Raw genomic sequence first — 20,757 nt, 5'->3', positions numbered from 1 at the left:
TTTTCTGTGCGTATCAGTTACCTTTGCAGGTCATCCTTCCAATCTTCAGACTTTAAGTTGAAGGTATTTAAATACTGAGATCTTTCCCCCTACCAAATTGTCTTCCAACTCGTTTAGCTCTATGAACACCTCTTTTTTCAGGACTTGCCCCACCCTCTCCACCCCACCCTCACACCAATCCCTGAATCTCTCGTGTCCAGGGATCCGGTCTCTTATGGGGGAGCCCAAATGTAGCTCAGGGGTAAGGGCCTGGTCGTTACCCCTGCCATTTCCTTCTTAACTCTCCAGAGGGACCACAGTGGGCCAAGGATCCTATGTCTCCGTACCTTATCCGGAGCGGCCTCCCGTGGTGCCCAGAGCCATTCCCCAAGTGTCACTGGCCGGAATAGGTAGTTTTCAATGTCCACCCATTGCTTCTTGTCTTCCCTCAGATGGGAGACCAGGGCTCTGAATTGGGCCACTCTGTAATATGTGCACATTTCCGGGAGCCCTACCCCCCCTTTCTCCTTGGGTTGTACCAGTAGTCTATAGGCTACCCTGTGTTTTTTCCCTCCCCAGAGGAATCTTGCCAACGCCCTTTTCAATTCCCCAAAATGTGCATCTGGCAGTCCCATCGGGAATGCCTGATACAAATACAGTAGTCGTGGGAGGAGGACAATTCTTGAGTGCATTTAGGCCTCTTAGCCACGAGATGGTCAGTATCCCCCAGTTTTCTAGGTCCCCAAAGAGATGATGCAATAGATGGGGGGGGGGGGGAGTTTTCCTCGTACAGTTTGTCTAGGCCTCTACGGATCCTCACCCAGAGGTATTTCAAGCTGCCCTCCTCTATTTGTATCCCCAAACCTTCCCATTCACTTTTGCGCATCCCCGTTACCTCACCCAGTGGGAAAAGAATTGATTTGCCGACTTTTATCTTGAAACCTGATAGGCGTCCATATTTTTCCACCACTCGAAGTACTCTGAGCACTGTCTGTCACCTCCGAAAGATACACCAGAAAATCATCTGCGTACATGCTTAGTGTGTGGGACACATGCCCTACCCTCATCCCCCTTATCTGCACATCTTTCCGGATCTCCTCACCAAGGGTCTCCATCACAAGGCCGAAGAGGAGCAGTGACAGGGGGCAGCCCTGTCTGGTGCCCTTACTCAGCCCAAATTCCCTAGATTTTGCCCCATTCACCACTACCCTTACTTTGGGGCTGGAGTAGATGGCGTTAATAGCCTTGCACATTCTTTCCCCCACAGCAATTTTTCTCAGCACTGCAAACCCCCATTCCACCCGGTCGAATGCTTTATGCTCATCGAGGCTTAGGAACGCATGGTCCGCCTGGCTACTTCCCACATGTTCCATTAGATTTAAGGTCCTCCTTACAGCATCGGTCCCTGACTACCCGCTATAAATACCATCCGGTCTGGATGTATTATCTGTGGCAATTTCTCTTTGAATACTAATATACGGGTACAAATCTTCTTGTCCACATTGAGTAGTGAGATGGGGCGATAAGAAGCACATTGCATGGGGTCCCACGCTCCTTTGGGATCACTGATATTAGTGCTTTTCTAAAGGTGTCTGGGGCCTCTCCTGTTTCTAGAATGTGGTTGTATAACCGATTGTGTATCCTTCTTCCCCAGAGGCTTTACTGTTGGGGAGGAGGGATATTGCTTCCTGTACCTCTTCTATTGTAATGGAACATTCCAGATGCTCCATCTCTGAAGTTGTAAGCTTATTCATGTTGTATCTTGTCCAGGTATTCCCTTATTGCTGACCCACCATCTTGCATTTCAGATTTGTAAAGGGTCTCATAGTACTGGGCAAACCCGTCTGTTATCTCTTTAGGAGAGTCCTTCGGTTCCCCCCCTGAGCCCGCTAATGAAGATACCCACCTTTCCGCCCTCTGTGCTTGGAGCCTCGCTGCCAGCAGCGCGTCCGCTTTGTCCCCTTTCTCGTATTATTTTTGTTTGAGGTATCTTAACTTCCACATGATTTCCCCAATTCCTAATGCTTTCAATTCTGCTCTTTTGTAGTGTATTAGGTCTTTAATTTCATTTACGTCCCATTTCATCGCATGCATCATCCCCTCCCCTTCCACTATCTTTCTCCTCAGCTGCTCTTCCCTAAGGTTCCTTTCCCTTTTGCGTCTCGCCCCCTCTCTGATAAGCAGTCCCCTCCAGGTCGCCTTTCCAGCATCCCAAAGTACCCAGTTACTTACTTCCCCAGTGTCATTCATTTCAAAGTATCCCGTAATTGCCTCCCCCAGTTCCCTCCAACATCTATTAGACCACGTACCGCTAGTGTGCGTCCCAGGTATCGGGTTTAGCACTCACTTCATCATGTATTGTGGTGCATGTTGTCTCCCTGTCTCTTATTTCGTCTGCCCAGGAGTTGTAGTGCCCCCCCCTCTTATGTAGAGGTCTGCCACCTGCTCTTGTATTGCGTTGAGCGCGCTTGATATAAACTGAGCCTGCCCTGGTTGGGAGCGTATAGTGCCACCAGGAGTATCCTTGCACCGTCCAGTATCCCCTTAAGTATCAGTAACCTCCCCTCCAGAAGGCGGGTAGTCGCGCATTCACGTAATCTTCACTGTTTGTGAATCACTATGCCAACTTCCCCCCTTCTTGACAGTCCCGATGCCCAATGCACTTGCCCAATACCTGGCCCTCGTAGCGTCCGTTCCTCTCCGTGGATAAGGAATGTCTCCTGCAGAAAGAGTACATCCAGGTGTGCTTTGCGGAATTCTCTAGCTACTAGAGATCTCTTGGTCGGGGAGTTGAGCCCTTTCACATTCAGTGTCCCTACCAGCAGAACCTTTGCGGCATCACCCCTTCCCATCACAGGTGCATATCTTCAACTTGGCCTGTGGCTCCACTATCTTGTATTCATCGTTGTCATTGGAGTAGTGTATTCGTCCCGTACCGTCTCTGTCAGAAGAGCTATAACATTTATACCAACACCTCAACAACTTTTCAACTGATAAAAACTGGTGCTAAGTTCAGTCATGATCTTGGAGACACCCTCCTTCGTAAAGGAGGGTCTCCTTGAAGCGGTGTGTGCTGCCTCCATCCGGCTGAGCATTTTGTCTTGCGAGTGTTCGCCAGTTTTCATTCTGTTACACTCCATCCTTTACGTGGTTCGTTCCCTATGTTCTTGTTTATCACCTTGTGTAGCAGGCTGTTTTTGGGGCACTCCCTCCCTGTCTGTCCCCTCCTTCTCCTTTGTGGGCCTGGAGCGGGTCTCGACCCCTCGCATCTTGTGGACGGGCCGAGTGGGCTCCCTGGCTCTGCTCTGTCTGCTGTCAAATGGTCCAAGGCCTGTTCGGCTTCCTCGGCTGAGGTTAGGCAGTATTCCACCCTCTCCACTTCAAATTCCAGTGAGAACGGGTAGCCCCATCGATATCTAATTCCCTTGTCTCGCAGCCATGTCATGACAGGTTTACAAGCTCTGCGCCTGGCCAGGGTAAGGTTCGAGAGGTCCTGGTATATTGCAACTTTGGAACTTTCAATTTCCCTTAGCTGTCTGTCTCTATTCAAGACTTCAGACCTGTGCGTGTACCGCAAGAATTTGACCACTATAGAACCAGGGCCACTCCCATAGGGACTGCCCCCTCTGTGCGCCCTTTTGATCTGCACAGCCTTACCCCCCTTCTGCCTCAAAGAGCTGATTCACCAGTGCCTGGAACTTTTCCTCCACCTATCCAACTTTTAATAAGGCAGGCCTGTGGGAAAACGTCTGCACCAGTATATCTATTAAGTGTGGACTTAGATGGTGCCTTTGATATGGTCCAGAGGAGCAGGTTATTTAAATAGCTGTATTACTGGGGAATCAAAGGGGGTCTAATAAAACTGCTTGTGGCGTTACATTCCAGTACTTTGTTACAGATCAGGCTTGATAACAAACAACCTGGGGGCCCCGGTACCTTCATTCACAGGTCTTAGACAGGGATATGTCCTTGCACAATGTCTATTTAACCTTTACCTATCAGACTTAGTTGAAAAGAGATCATTCTGATGTGCTTTCCCACCCATGATTGGCATGACTATCATATATTCAGATTATATAGTGCTGTTTGATAAAACTTCTATAGGTTTGCAAGAGCAATGAACATACCTATTTGTTTCAAAATAATGTAATCATGAATGTAAATAAAACTGCTGTTATGGGAAGGTCTGGGTGTAGAATTAATCACATTTGAAGTTGGCAAATTTCAGGACATTGGATTAAGACTACGCAGGACATAATATACCTAGGGTTTCCATTACACAATAAAGTTAGGAAAGGAGCCATAAACCACAGAATACAACTGAAACTGGCTCCCCTGTTCGCTCAAACCTGGAAGATACTTTTAAAATCCTTTAAGTATACATTAATGTCTGTCATAAGATTCTATGTTGGTCCAAACACTTTTATATGGTGTATACATTTTGAGAGTGGATTGGAGCTACTTACTTAGAATTGACCTATTTTGGGAAAGCTTTTAGGCTTACCAAACTCAATCCCATATGTTGTCAACAAGCACAAACTCGGTCTGCTTTCTTGAGAGGCTTCCGTCAATGTGGCCAAATTGAGGTTATACCATAAGGTTTTGGATCCTCCCTGAGCGTCTTTATTTGGAGATTTAAAAGTGGCTTTATCCCAGAACCGGGATAAGCCGCTGATGAAATTTGTTGAGGTATGAGACAACATTTTGGCTAACTTCAATTCCGCTGAAGAAAAGCTATGAAATAATCCAGGAAAAGTCTGTAAAAAAGATGAAGTTGTCAGAGTGGTGTTTAGACCAATAAAGGCTTGCAAAATTCAAACTTTATAAAGAACTAGCCAGACATCACCGACAATATAATAGCATGTTGGGACCCGAACCCCAAGTACAGGCAGATCTAAATGCAGTTCTGTCTCAATTTATTAGGTACTTTACAAAGGTGTGGGCCCATTAGAGGTTTAAAACAAAATGAAACAATGTGCCGCCTTTGTAAAAGTCTTGAAGTAATAGAGACATTGAAGCACTGCTAACAGATTGCCCAGAAACAGCCAAAATGAGGAAATTAAGATTTGGTAAATTTGTACCGTATGATGAGAGTCTGGTTGGTGACTGGTTCTGGGATAGACTGATGAAGGATCATTCTACATCACTCTCAATCACACTGGACCAAGTTCCAATAATTAATTCCTTACTGGGGAAAATGTGTATAGTAAATTAATTGGAGGACTCAGAAGATGGTATTTTGTTTTTTATATATAAAGAATTGTGGAGATTATTTATGTTTTTAGATACAGAATATGTGGATGTGAGGTTTTAGATATGTAGGGTGTGGATTTGAGTATGTTGACATAATGATTGAAGAGCAAATTATTTCAGTATCTGGATATATAATGATAGTATGAATATATTATATTTGTTGATTAAATGTTGTGTTAAAGTTAAAATAATCTGAAAACTAAAAAAGAAAATCAGAAATTACCTTTGTTGAACTTGGCTGATAAAAATCCATTTTAAAATAGACGCCTTTCTTATGTGTATTTTTTCATTGAGGCTGAGATGGTGCACCTTTAATGAATTGATATCTTGCTGTGCAGTTTTATAGATTTTTGTCCAAAGTAAACTTATTTTGATGATGATGATAAACAGCCTAAGAAAGAATCAAAACGCTATGGCTTGCGGTCTATGACAAACTGTGCTGGTCAAAAGGTGCCTGATGTCGTAACATCAGTGGAACGTACACTCATTAAACTGGTAAGTTAGTAAACATCCTAATGTGTTTTCCTGGTTTCCAGCTCCATGGATTGTGGCTAAAATAAGAAAGGCTTGTAGGACTTGATAGGCCTTCTGTTCCCGGTCTCACCTTTGCATGGGTGTACCAGAAGTGTAGTCGATATCCAGAACAATAGCTTCAGGGTTGCTGGGTAGATAACATCCTAAAAAAGAGACATAACATAGTATTCAGAATATTAGCTCAATGTTTTCCTATTCTCAGAATTACAGCAAAGGAATTGTTCAGCAGAGACAATGAGAGGATTAAACGCTTAAACAGTTAGATGATCTTGCAGCAGACAACCGCATGACTGGGCTGCCAGGACAGCCGCAGGGTTGGGTTTCCTGGATAGGTGTGTGACCGGACTTCTGGGAAAATCGTGGGGCTGTTAGGATACTCGGCAACAGGCACAGCTAGGGGACTGGGCGTCGGCATCCACCAGGGGAACAGGCGACAGTCAGGGGAAAAGGCAACATACATTTCCTTCTGATAATTAACCAGAATCAGTACAGGGGTCAACAGCCACTCCCCCTTCTTACCAGGCTGCACTTTCACTTCGGACAAAGCTGCCAAACATGCCCTCTTCCTCTCTTCTCCTTTAGGATAAGGCCTGAAAAGGAAATGGTTGAAGAATTCGTCATTAAATAATAACCAGAATGAGATAAAATGTACACATGAGAATGTGAACTGGGTAATGGCACTTCACTAACAGGTGGTGGTATAAGCCAACTCAATGATCCTTTTTTAACCTACCATGGATGGCTGAAAAATTCAGCCCTGCTAGGATTTAAGTTTATGACCTGAAAGTTGAGGCAACAGCGTAGAAATCAAATGGGAATTGTTTGTTACTGAATGAGGTTCACATTATATAGACACAAACAACACACAGTAGAACCATTATAGAGCTAGACATGAAGGATGAAGTAGAACAGAGTGCTCACAAAGGCTATAAAAGTGCTCTGCCTGTGAACTAAAATAAACAAAGCAAATAATTCCATCAAACTAGTAATCCTTTGCCTGCCTGATCATCTTTCAAGGAATTGCACCTTTTTTTTCACAGCCCTCTGGTGAAGCATGTATAGCGACCTATAAAGTGGAAGAACAGGGTATCCTGCAATTTAGACCAAAACTCTGGCAATTGAGAACATAGCAGGGCAGGCAGGCTTCACTCATAGGAGTGGATGGGATGGTACCAAAACATCATTAGTCTCGTATGCTATAAAATAAAGCATGCATGATATACAGTATATCTTATCTATATAGACTAAAGGGCCTGCGGTAACAGACCTGTAGTTATGGTTAAGTTGCTCAATTTACAGAATGAGCACTTTTAGGCGGCTTATAACTTTACCCCCCCTGGACGAATCCTCACCAAACTTTGCAAAAAAAGCATATGCCCCCCCCCCCTGGGAATGATTCTGTGAAGTGTAGTATGGTTTCATCCAGGAGGGACAAGGTTATAGGTGGGGTCTTTAAGTTTGTGGAAATCTTCATAGATGCAATGGAAAGAAATCTTTGCTCGCACCTACACTCCACACCGCTGGATGGATTTTCACCAAAATTGCACTAGAAGCAGCAGGTTGGTCCTGAAAGCATGCTTTTGTTAATCCGTTCAGTAGTTTCTTTTTAAATGGCCATAAAATAAGTAAAAAGAAAATGTGTGATATCTGGGTCTAGTCCACTGACTCACTTCCCGAGACGGGGTCTGCGGAAACGTCTGGACATGTCTGGCCCAATCAGGGGGCGACACCATATGCGCCCGCTGATTGGATGATGAAAAAACGTGAGGAGTGTCATATTTTTTTAAATGGTCGCCATGTTGGATACTCGGACAGCGCAGTGGGGAAAAAGTCTGGAAAACACATTTGGGGTTATTTGGTGGCCAAAAGAGGGGCTGGAAAGTGTGGGGGGGGAGGAACAAAGTCGACATGGAGCTGTTTTTATAGGTGAAAAAAGGATTTTCAGGTGCCGCCGAGACGGCAGACATTTCCCCTGACCGCGGACAGCACAGTGAGAAAAAAAGACTGGTTAACACATTTGGGGTTATTTGGTTGCCGAAAGAGAGCCTGGAAAACGTGGGGGAGTGGAAAAAAGTTGATGGGGAGCTGCTATTATAGGTGAATAAAAGGGCTTGAACGTGCCGCCGAGTCCACGGACCTGCACGTGCAGTCCAGGTCTTTCAAGGTGGATTAGTCAATCAGTTTTTATGGATTTGGAGGAGAAGTTGAAGTGTACAGAAGTACAGGGTAGGAAGTGTTTTCTTTGTTGTGTGTAGCGAAGATTGCTACGGATGGTGGGAGATTCCTGGATCCATTCATTGAAGATTTATAGTGAATGTCGGGGCAGCTCTGCTGCTATTGGATTGGACGAAGTGGGAGTTTTGTGGTATGCAGATTGTGGGTTAAACTGGGTAACCTTATTAACATTCTGTGAGAGGATGGCTCACTTTAAACATCCAGATATTATTGTTGTGCATTGTGGAGGCAACAGTTTGGGCTATGTGACCCTAGGATGTTTGCAGGTTGCACTGAAGGAAATGTCGAGAAGCCTAATGGAATGATTTCCAGCTGCGAAGATTATTTTTTCTGAAATCGATCGAAGACAAATATGGAGACGTACAAATTTGTTTTGTCCTCCGAGGGAATAAGGTAGACAGCTTGTGAATGGAGGTGTATGTGCTTTTTTTATATGCTTTAGGAATGACATCTTTTCTCATCGCAAATATCAGGTTGGATGATGTAAATCATTTTCGAGGAGACAGTGTGAATTTGGTACTAGGTCAAAAGACCTTTTTTTTTAAACTGTCATCAATTAAGACAGATTTAGAAAGACCGCTCCGTGATCGCATGGAGTGGTCTTTCTAAATCGAACTGTCAGCCCCTAAGCCGGACATGAGTGCGCGCAGGAGCCAACAAGGGTGTCAAGTATGCCGGTCAAGTGGCACAGCGAGTAGAGCGCTCGCTTTGACATCCGTGCAGAGCCTGCTAACGCAGGTTCGAATCCCGACGGGGCCAAACTCAGCCTTTCATCCTTCCGAGGTTGATAAATGAGCACCACACACTGTGGGCAATAATAAGCAGCGCTCAGATACCTGAGGGTTTGTAGCGCTATGTATAAAAAAAAAAAGTTAATATGTCGACATTTTTTCAAATGTATTGTTTTTATTTTATAGGGTTTAGTTTCATTTAGTTAAAAAAAAAAAGATGTTTTAAAAATAAAAAAAACAGGGGGTTGGGGAACCCCCCCCAAAAAACAAAGTTAAAAAAAAGGCACCCGAAAAAATAAATGTGGGCAATTTTGGTTCGACATATTGGTATATATTGGTATGACTGTCGAAAAAGTCACATAACATAGCAAGAAGGGGAGGAAGAGCCGCGGGAGTTAGAGGTAGGTGTCTGTGTGTGTGTCTGTAGTGTGTTTGTGTGCGAGAGCGAGTGTGTTTGTGAGTGTATGTGAGGGGATTGGGATGGCAAGGAGCAAGGGGGGGTTGCGGGTGAACCTCCTGAAGTAAAAAAAAAAACAAAACAAAAAAAAAGACAAAAAAGATGTGTCATGTCCCTTTCCCGCTTTCTGAGGGTCGCAAGAAATCAACCGAAATAAATTGGTCTTTTTTAAATGCGACCTTCAGAAAGCGGGAAAATGACATTGGGCCCGATTATAAGTTTGCCGGTCCGGAAACAAGGGTGCCCGTAAACTCACTGGCACCCTTTTTTTTGGACCGGCAAACTACGAGTCTGCCTGCCATGGCCGCTGTGATCGACAGGTCTGACCATGCCGGGCACAGCGGCCACGGTAGGCAGACTCTTCACGAGAGCACCTGCACCATTGTTAACGTTGCCGGTGCTCCCGTGTCCCCACTCCCATAGAGTCCATTAGGACTCTATGGAAAAGGGGATTAACAAATAAACTGGCACCTGACTTCCCGGCCGCAGGACTCTTAATGAGCCGGTGGCACTGGGAGGGTAGGCGTCGCTAAATTACAGTTCCGGCAGCAACCCGCTGGTGGCCCCGGCAGGGTTACCGCCGGACCCGTAATGAGGCCCATAGAACCGTGAATTTGACTGATGCCGTAAATCAGATTTTTCTTTTCAATATCCAAAATGCACTAAAACAATTATTGTGAACTCGTGAAATATGTTGTGATGTATTTTTTTAGTAGATGTAGTAAATAAAAAACAAAAACTTTTTTTTAAGTTGGAAAAATAAATAAGTTCAGTAGAACATTCGTTAGTTCAGTTCATAAAACCCTCAAAAAAACAAACAAAAAGATTATTTTAAGAGCCACCATTTTTTAACAGAAATTTTAATTCCAGCACCCCACTCCTGGAATTTTCCAGGTGTCCGCTGTGAGAAAGCAGAAGGTGTCTCTCTATCTAGTTCCCGGGGATCTGTCATCCAGGTGGCCAGGACACAGCCACCGCTTTTGGATCCAGTTTCTGGGGGTGGACCATTCTGGGAGGATCACCTGGATGAGGGGTCCTTGGGGGAGTGGAACACTGACGGGTGAGAGGCGGTATCCCCCTTCTTTGAACACCTTCTCCCCATCCTACTGCATAGGATATTCCAAAACACTACCCCCGCCCCTTTTCCGAGAACTCAGCCCGGCAGTTCAAAAGGAGGAGAAGGACGGCGCAAGTCGAGAGGATCACAAGGGGAGAAGTGACCTTGCCCATATCGACAAAGACCCATGAAGCCTCAAGAGAAGGAATTGTAACAATAGCCAGCGTGTGTTGCAGCAGTTGTCAACTGTACCCAGGCGCCTCCTCCGCTGACAGCCAAGCTGGGGAGAGACGCATGGCCTAATGGTACCAGCCTTGACTCTACAGACAAGAACGTGAAACAGTTCATCCCAGCCGGTGAGTCGAGGGGAGAGCTGATAAAGAAACCGAACAGTGTTGAACAAACGTAGCAATCGGCTAACTCAACTTTGAATAAGCAAAGAAATATTGATATAAGAAAAGAGGAAAGCCAGCATAGCAGAATCAAACACCACGTGGGTGTTCACTTGTGAAACTCTAGGAAATTACCCTGTTGTTGAACTACAGTTACCAGAAGACCTTGGGAGAAAGGCAAGAAGAGAGGTCAAAGTGGTCATACAGGGGTATTGTAAAATCCTCCGTACAGTCGAAAGTCTTCGACCGCCAGATAATTGTGAAGAGAAGGGAAACGAATCCTACATGTTTGAAAAAACCTGCGAGTGCAAGAGTGTAAAGTTTCGATGAACAGTGTGTTGACAGGAGTGAACCCGGCAGAGGGGTGTCCACAGTGCAATGTTTTTCAGACAGTGTGATTCTTGAATGCAAGAGAAGCCATTGTAAACCCGAAGGGAGGCTGACGATTGAAAAGGGGTCCGTGCCCGAAGGAGGGAGTACCAGGGGTGGAAAGTCACCACTCAAAGTTCATTGAGAAAGGAAATGTTTAACTGATTTGTCGAATACGACTTGTGTGGGCTCTGCACCCCGGGAGATGGGGACACAGGGGTGAAGCCATCACCCAAAGCCGTACGTGAAACAGAACTTTGTTTGTTGAAAACATCAGACCCTCGAAGGTAATAGACTTTTTATTGAAAAGAGACAACCATCGAAGAACCTGATAGCTGGAATGGAACTGTCGGCTCGTGCTGGGAAAGCTTGAGTGTGTACTGTGCTCAGGAGATCCATCTTGGCCTGTGCTTAAAACGTGGGGGAGGGAGACCCCTGGCAATCACATTATGAACACTTCTATCTTTATTGAAACCCCAATCCCGTACTCTTTCTATAATTAGTTGTAAGGATTTGGCAATAGGTTTTATTTAGTATAGGCCTTCTACTTTGACCAGATGCCACAAGGACTGCCTTATTTTTCAACACCACAGACTGAACTGAAAACCGAAACAACATAAAGAAAAAAGGATGACTAAACTTAAGAGGACACTGACAACACCCAGAACCGACTGAGAAACTCCCACAACACAGACAGGTGACAACAAGTCAAATATAACACAAGCAACACCCATAAAGACAAATCAACAACCCCAGCCAACATCCTTGCTCGCCCCATAGTTGCTACCAGGTACCACACTGTTATAGAATTGCCTAAATGTTAGCAATCACCACACTCAAACTGAGTTGTGGACATTAGCAGGTACACTGGCCATATGAGTGGGACAGGAAGACAGATAAGGTTATGAAGGAAGTTGATGGAAGTGGAGGCCATATGTGAAAGGGACTGAATACCAGACAAGCCCAGATCAGGACAGAGGTGCAGAAATGCTCCCACACCCCATCTGGGCAGATTACGCAAACCCATCGCCTCACTTCGAGACAGAAATGCCAACTAACCAATTCACTAACAATTTCCCCCTCTGCATAAACCTGTCAAACTCCAAACCAAACACAAACCTATAGCACAACAAACCGCACAAACTTCATTACATTACAACAAAACAAAAATACACAGACTCACAACAGTACACGACGACTACTGGCCCGCCTACACCCCAGGCCCAGCCAACGGACCCACCAGGCTGAGGCCGCCAACAGCACATCACTGCTCTTTTCCAGCTTTCTCCTACTAACTCACCCTCCCTTCCTCTTTCAGAGCCGCCAGAGCGCCAGGCAACCACTCCGGTGGTGATAGCATGCGGTACAAATGTCCTTTAACATTAAAATTTGATGGTCGAAGCTTGAACCCATCTTAGATTTAGGTTAGGCGTTTTTCCACCCTGCATTTACAGTTTAATAAAACACGCTTGAACTGTGATCACTTGTGTATGTCCTTACACCGTGGACTATCTTACTTTCCGCGGACCATAAATGCTGCAAAAAGTACTGTGATTTTTTTTGTAGTTGTATTTTTTAACTGTGAAATCTGGCTCCTAAAGGAGCCTTTTGTTTGCGTTTCTGTTTTTATATACATTTGTTTTTTGTAGGACAGGCGAGGAGGTAAGGTGGGGGATGGAAGGGGCATCAACAATAGATATGGAGGGGCAGGTGGACAGGGGAAGATGTTGGGCAAGCCTTAAATGTAAGGTGGGGGGCAGTGTTTCTCCTGCTCCTTGACCGAACCCTCGAAAGAAGACAAGACTTTACCGTAATGTTCTTTCTACGGATTCTTCTCCCACAGATTCGGTATCTGATAGATATTCCCTCCAGCTCTGCTGCTACGGAACTTTTTTCGATAGGGGGCATAGTGGACCTGACCCGGTTGTCGGCCATCGATCCGTCTTGCTCCGTGTCTGGTTATCGGCTCTGGATGTGACGTCAGGTGTCATATAAGTACCTTGTCACTACGCCCCAATCTCAGTTCTCCCTTTTTTCCAGAGCACCACAGAGAACAAACAGACTAATGAGCCCATTAAAAAAAAGAATAATATAGACCTCTGAAGGAGGAACATTAAAAAAAAAAAACATTAAGGTACTGTGATAATTTTTTTTTGTTTTATGACTGTCGCAGGAAGATAGAAAACAGACACAGAGGACCGTCACCAAGTCAACATGAAATGGAAAGATGCGCACCAACCACCGACTTTCTGAGTGGATGGGAGGGGAGATGAGGAATCTGTGGGAGAAGAATCCACAGAAAGAACATTACGGTAAGGTAATTACTCCCTCAATAGATTACTTTTCTCCCACAGATTCCTTATCTAATAGACTCCCAAAGCAGTAACGAATGGAGGCGGGCAGAAAGTTATATCAAAAGGTTTGCTGCACTGCCCTGCCCTGTCAAAACGTGCATCAGAAGTACGAGCCACATCCAGGTTATAGTGTTTTGCAAAGGTGTGCAAAGATGAGCAGGTTGCAGCGCGGCAAATCTCCCGGACAGGGATCCCCCTCTGCTGTGCAGTGCATGCAGAGACCCCCCTTGTGGAATGGGCCCGGATGCCTGCTGGTAATTCTTTCCCAGCGGTCTGGTAACACTCATCTATGCAGAGAATTATCCAACGGGATAAAGTCTGCTTCGTTATGGGCAGGCCCTTACAGGCTAAGGAAAAAGCCACAAATATCTGGTCAGCTCTCCTAAAATCAGCTGTCCTGGCGACATAGTAACTCAACTCCTTCTTAAGGTCTGTTCCTCCTTTTCTGATACAGCCTTGGGAAGAAAACCAGGCCTTACCCTGAGTGAAACTTTCCCCTGGGAAAAAGCGCAAGAAGGGTGGCTTACAGCATAAGACCTGCAGCTCAATCACCCGCCTAACAGATATAATAGCCACCAAGAAAGCTGTTTTCAAAGAGAGAAGCCGTAAAGGACGAAGAAAGGGGAAGAAGAGTACATAGGCTCAAAAGGAGCCACCATCAACAATGTAAGAACCAGATTAAGATCCCAATCTGGGACAACAAAGGGAGTTGGTAGGAAATGATTTACAAGGCCCTTCAGGAATTGTGCCATTACCGTGATCCGGGCATCTCTTGAGCACAGACAAGGCTGCCAACTATCCTTTGACTGTGTTGACCTGAAGGCCATCAGAGGCCAGTGTCAGAAGAAACTCCATCACTGTAGTGGTGGGGCAAGAGATGGGGTCAGTCTTGCGTTCCCTGCACCATGCCACGCGTACAGAGATCGTGTAGATGGTCTGCGTGCAGACCCAAGCTACTCTTCACTGATGAGCCCCAACAAGGGCAAAACATGTTTGGGGATGATTGTGGTCTCGTGCAGAAGGGATGTGACCTAGCAGTTTGGGCTGGACTGCCCCTTTTGGGGTGGGGCCAAGCCTGATTTGCATATGGTCTTTCCACTTCTGTAATGGCTTGGCAGGCGAAGAACGATGGTCTGGAGGGTTGCCCCGAACAATAGCAGTGGTTAAGATTCAATCTAAACCTTCCAGCCATCACCTCTTTGTTTTTGCTGTGTGCAGCCAGCAACACCTCAAGTACTTTCTCTCAGAGGTCCCAGTCATATCTCATCCTCTCAAGAGCCATACATGTAGGTTGAGGGATTCCGGGGTAGGATGGAGTACCCAGCCTTCTGACTGGGTTAGGAGATCCAGGCACTGAGGCAACCAGTGAGGTGGACAGATGGACAGATCCAAGAGGTCGAAGTACCACGTTCTCGTCGCCCTGTCCGGGGCGATCAAGGTCATGGTGACTGGAAACCTCTTCAACCTCCGGAGAACCCATGGAATGATGGGAATCTGAGGTAACACGTAAAGGAGACGGAAGGTCAAATCCACAAGAAATGTGTCCCCCAGTGCACCGTTCGCTGGGAATTCTCTCAAGCAGAATAGTTTGCATTTTCTGTTGGACTCCGTAGTGAACAAATCCACTGATGGGGTACCCCAGAGAGAGAAGACCTCCTCTAGGACTTCCTGGCACACTTCCCCCTCATGTGAGACCGTGCTCTGCCTGCTCAGAGCATCCGCCAAGTTGATCTCTCTGTCCGCAAGATGAACTGCCGAGACCAAGATCCAGTTCTCCATCAACCAGAACCAAAGCATCAATGCCTCTGTGCAGAGTGCACACCACCTTGCTTGTTGAGGTAGCGCATCGTCAATGTGTTGTCGGCCGGGACGAGGACATGCTTTTCTCGCAGAGACAGGGCAAACGCTTCCAGGGCTAGCCTGTGTTAGGCAGAAACCTGTGCAGTTCCCTCTGGGACCACTGCAAAAGATTTAGGACTACAGGTGTTTGGCAGTAAACCCACTTGGTAGCAGTCTGTACCACACAGATTCACTTGGTAGCTGTGGCTGAGCAGTCAGACTTCCCTCAAGAAGAGTTAGGCAGTATACAGAGTATTCACAATAGGTCAAGAGAACACAGTAGAACAAGTAAACGCTGACCAGGGCTTGGTGTAAAAGAGATATAATTATTTATTTAAAACCACATCTAGAAAAACACACAGGCACTTATAGTAAGCAATTCCAAAACACGGTCACTAAAAGATATACACTCCCTTAAAAGAATATTAGACAAGTCTTAAGTAAAGCCCCACTTATTTTCAGACAGCGGTGAGCGCTTAAGGTAGATGGCACTCTAATAGTTCGTTTTTTGAAAAGGGAGAGAAGAGAAGAGAACAAGTTGAAACAGAACCCAACACTTTTATTAGAACATAAGAGAGGAAGGCAAAGTAAAACCGTGAAGTTAGAGTTCAAGAGGCCGGACCCACTTTCAGAGGATCCAAACGAAAAGTGTCCAAGGTCACACGGTTGCAGTGCCCAAAAGTCTTGTAAAGGCTCACAAAGGAGTTCGACCAAAGAAAGGGACCAGTTAGAGGGTCAAGGCGGCCAGCCCAGTCCAGAAGGTTAAGGGGTTATTATTACCTTGTAGCAATCTTTAGAAAGGGAGGCCTGGCGGACACGGTACCTTAAAGTGGTGAGAACACTCCAGCGGGGGCAGTTGTTCCTGGCAGCGGATGCAAGTCGGTGCTTCGTCCGGGGGAAGAGAGGATCTCGTCGTGGAGGAAGACAGGAGTTTGTTGCACTGCCAGGGAAGAAACCAGCCGCGGAGTTTCTCAGGTACAAGGAGCGGTCCGGTGATTGACTATCCGGCCGCCGGGGTGCTTGGCACGGGCAGTTCGACCACAAACCGGGCTGGGGTGCGAAGAAAGGAAGGTAAACTGGTTGTGCCCACCAGTCAGGGGAAGAAGCCTCTCCAGCCGGGAGATCTTCTCTGTCGTCGGGAAGTGGTGAGTCGGTTCTGCAGGGCTCCACCGGTGGCGTTGTCGTGGTAGGTCGGCTCAGCTTCTCCCTCATCGGATTCTCAGGTCCTGTGGCAACTTCTGAAGTTCCAGTCCCCAAAGCCCTGCTCTTATGCAGAAAACCCCCATTCGCTCAGCCTAGCTGTCACTCAAACATGCTAAGTGGGCCAATCACACAAGAGTGCGACTTGAGTTACCAAGGTAACTCAGTCCAGGGTGCCTAAACCCCCTCCCACACTCCCTGTGGTACCCAGACAGATTGGCACCACTTTTGGAGGCTTCTGTGGAGAAGCTTGCCAGAAAGTGGAACAAAGGGCTCGACTTGGGTTGGAGTCACAGAAGGGAACACAAACGCCATTTTAGAATCGAGTCTTGGCAAAAAATCCCAACCAGCAAATTAATATTAATTAAATAAACCGGCGGTCTGTTCGAAGCTATGAGAATTAAATAATTAAAGTTGGTAGCCTTGAACAATGGGAAAATCCCATAGGAAAATATTCGTGGTCGAATATCAAAAGTAGTTTCCACTGCCACCAGCCAAAACTCGATCAGGGGGGACGGAGACGTGCCCCCTCGACTAACAGACCCCAGGGCAATCGAATTGCCCCGACCAGTACGTCCACAATATGATGGTTTGTCCTGGTTTCTGTTAATAATTTGGGACTAGTAAAGCCAATGGTGACTTTACATGCCCTGGGAGACAGTAGTGGGTCCCAGGGTATGGAGTCCATGGTGGGGTGTCACTATGGCACCCCTGTCTTACTGCACGGAGGGTGCTGTGTAACACACATAGGAAAAACACATGAGACCCTATGGAGTAAAGGACCCCATAGCCCATAAAACACATTACCAGTCAAAGGAATACCATAAATCATGTCCAAGAGTGAGAGAAAAAGAGTCTCACTCTGGGCAGGAGGAAAAAAACAACTCCAGAAATCCAGCAAAGCTGCTGGGGGACTCACTAGGTTAGGAAATTCTGCCTAAAGAGAGAATTCTCCCTAACAGCCTGGTAGCTTATAACTCAAGCCTGTTGATGTGCCACCTGGCTTCCATTGTTGACCAGAGGCTGCTCACCTGCAGATCCTCGCAGTGAGCGCCCCAACTCTTCAATGCTGCATCCATGACCACTCAGGTCTGAGACCCCACCAAAAGACTGTTGCGGTCTCGGTCTGCCCACCAGGACAGGTCGTTGACCACTGACGTGGACACTGAGGAGATCCGAGAGTGTGCCAAGGTACTTGGACCACTGATCTTTCAGTAACATTGTAGTGATCTCATGTGCAACCTGGCCTCTGGCACTAGAAAAATGCAGGAAGTCATGAGGTTTAGGGAGAAGCCTAACCTGTGCAGCAGCGAGCGTGTGTCCTGCAGATGAGACAAGACCTGCACTACAGACTTCCCTCAACCAGTCGTCCAGATATGGAAATAAGTGGACTCCAGATCTCTTGAGCCGTAACTACTGACATGAGCTTGGTGAAGACCCTTGGGGCAGAGGTAAAACCAAAGGGAAGCACCTTGAACTGATAGTGCATATCTCCTATGGTGAACCTTAGGAACTTCCTGTGCTTTCCATGGATTGTCAAATGGAAATAGGCGTGCTGTAGGTCTATGGACACCAGTCAGTCCTGAAGTTTCGAGAGCGTGGGGAATCTCTCTCAACGTCACCATTCTGAATTTGTCTTTCCTCAAGAACTTGTTCAAGGCTCTGAGGTCCAGAATGGGACGGAGATAAACTCCTTTTTTGGGCACCAGGAAATACTGGGAATACCAACCCGATCCTGTCTGTTCGGGAGGTACCTCTTCCACAGCACCCTTCAGCAATATGGCTCTCAGTTCTTCCTGGAGCTCCTGTCCTGGTTGGATTTGAGGTGGGGGCTGTCTGTCCCGTGGTATTCTTAGAAATGGCAGAAAATTATGGTAAGGTATGGTATGGTAATGTTCATTTATAAAGCGCCTATACAGAGGCAAGTGTTTCAATGCGCTCAAGGAGGGTGTGAACATGGTGAAAAACAACGGTCGCTCAGAAAACAAGGTTTCCCTTGAAATTCGGAGACGATAATAATCTGCACAGGCAGAGTAAGTGCATATAATACATTTAACATTTGTGACACAGCAAATAGGCCTGAACAGCTAGTCTGCAGTTTTACCAAGGACATTTTGGGGTGAAGACAAGGGGGAACAGACAAACTATCTTCAGGCGCAGTGTGTATTTGGATCGTACAAGTGCATAGACGGTCACATAAGGGGGAAGTCCAAGTGCACCCAGTCGGTGGAGACGGGGGTGAGTGCAGATAGAGCTACTCTCACTGGTAATTTCTCAAGTTCAGTGAGGGTGTTTGGGGTGTTGGGCCCGGAGGCAAGTGCGAGAGAGGACTGGTTGGGTGCCCGGGAGCTGTGAGACTCAGAGGTACACCAGGCAGCCAGTCAGCAAACTGTAGGGAAGAGGAGGAAGGGAGAGTGGGAAAGAGCAGAGAGCTAGGTTAGCAGGGTAGAGTGAGAAGGAAGAGGAGAAGAGGAAGGTCTTGAGGAGTTTCCGGATCTTAAGAAGATCAGGCTCAAGACGGAGGGCGGCAGGGAGGCTGTTCCAGAGGGAGGCACCTGCTGAGGATAAGGATCTCCCTCCAAATCTCTGCTTGGAGAACCGGCTCACTTGCAGAAGGTTGGAGGTAGATGAGTGGAAGGCCTGTGGCGGACAGTATTTAGGGAGGCAGCGTTGCAGGTAGGTAGGCCCCAGGACCCAGAAAGCCTTGTAGACAATGCAGAGGGTCTTGAACTTGATGCTTGCAGCCATGGGGAGCCACTGAAGGGATTTCAGTGCCGGAGAGATGTAGTCCCTGGGCTTGAGGCCAAGTCTAAGTCTTGCGGTTCTGTTCTGGATGAGTTTAAGAGGGCGCAGGGTAGTAGCAGGGAGGTTGAGGAAGAGGTTGTTGCAGTAGTCCTGCCTAGAGAGAACCAGGGCTCTGGAGACAGTGAGCCACTGGGGAAAAGTAAAGTGAGGAAAGGTAGAGTACATCTGAGGAGGTGTAGCTGATAGTTAGACTTTTTAGAGATGTCCCAAATGGGAGAAGAGAAGGAGAGAATGGAGTCGAAGATGACCCTAAGGTTTTTAGTCTCGCAGGTTGGTGCAGGCGCACAGCCAAGGGAGGCCGGCCAGAGTGGGAGTGGAAAAGCGGGAGCAGGGGTCTCAATGCAAACAATCTCAGTCTTACTGGCATTGAGGCAGCGGTCATTTGAAGCACATCATGACTAAATAGCGGACATTCAGATATGAGCGTGGAGGAGAAGATGGCTGAGGGGTAGCCTGAAAGATAGTTGCATTAGCGTAGCATTGGAAGTTAGAGGTGAAAGTGGCAGTCACACGTGCCGAGGCATCCACATAGACATTGAAGAACCAGGGGGATATGTTAGATCCCTCGGGAAGGCCACTGGTTGAGAGATCGATAGTCAAGAGAAAGGCTCAAAGTTCCACCTGGGATGGGCGGTCGGAGAGAAAGGAGGTTAACCCTGCCAGAGCCTGACCTGTGATAACCAGGGTGAGATACGTGCAATCAGGATGTTGTGGTTAACCGTGTCAAAGGCAGAGAAGAGATCAAGGAGAAAGAGGACAGAGGGTGTGTTAGTGTCAACGTTTGAGTGCAGTTCTTCACAGGTGTTCAGAAGACCACTATCCGGGCCTCTGGATGCTCTAAAGCCAGACTGATGGTTGTGGAGGCAACCAATAGATTCAGTGTGGAGGGTCAGCTGAGAGATAGCCAACCTCTCCAGGAGTTTGCCCAGGAAAGGAGTGACAGAGATAGGGTAGTAGTATGCCGAAAAAGAGGGTTCGGCAAAGGGTTTCTTGAGCAGAGGGTGCAGAGGGGAGTGTTTAAGAGCCGTTGGGAAAATTCCAGTGGAAAAGAATGTAATAATAATAAACCCATTGGATGAGCTGTAGCGCCCAGGCATCGGAAGTAGTTCCCTGTCACCGGAGCAAGCGCTCCATAAACCATCCTCCACCCGGTGCACTCAGAGGGGAAATCAAAACAGCTTCAGAGGCTGGGTTGCATCTGCCGCGGACGCTGCCTTTTGACCTCATCCCCTTCTGAGAAACGCTTCTGCCTTTGCCTGGCCGGTGGGAGCTGCGCTCTTCTGCTATAGGGAGCATATCTCCTGTAGCTTCGTGCCCTAGTGGCAGAGCTAAAGGCAGCTAGGTCTAAGGATTTGGCAGCAAGTTTTGATTCCTTGAATTTCTCTAACGAATCATAGGCTTTGTGGCTGAAAATAAGATTGCCCTCGAAGGGCATGTCTAACAGTTTCACTTGGACGTTAGTTGAAAAACCAGAGGTTTTCAGCTAGGCCTGCCTTCTCAATGTTATGGCCGAAGCCATAGATCGGCCCACACAGCGACTGCTTGGCCACCT

General features: G+C 46.9%; 1 protein-coding gene across 2 annotated transcripts in view; it reads right to left on the bottom strand.

Annotated features, from left to right (window-relative positions):
• The window catches only part of PI4KA (phosphatidylinositol 4-kinase alpha), a 2,470,135-nt gene that overhangs the window by 407,684 nt on the left and 2,041,694 nt on the right, over positions 1-20,757 (bottom strand). For both annotated transcript variants that reach the window (XM_069619956.1, XM_069619957.1), the window contains 2 exons: positions 6,286-6,356; positions 5,837-5,909 (listed from right to left, as the gene is read on the bottom strand). In XM_069619956.1, the coding sequence (XP_069476057.1) occupies positions 5,837-5,909; positions 6,286-6,356 (144 nt within the window). The remainder of the gene's footprint in view (positions 1-5,836; positions 5,910-6,285; positions 6,357-20,757) is intronic.

This window comes from Ambystoma mexicanum, chromosome 10, assembly GCF_040938575.1.
Source record: "Ambystoma mexicanum isolate Mex_15411 chromosome 10, UKY_AmexF1_1, whole genome shotgun sequence".
Lineage (NCBI taxonomy): Eukaryota > Metazoa > Chordata > Amphibia > Caudata > Ambystomatidae > Ambystoma > Ambystoma mexicanum.
This window is presented reverse-complemented; position numbering and strand designations above follow the sequence as displayed.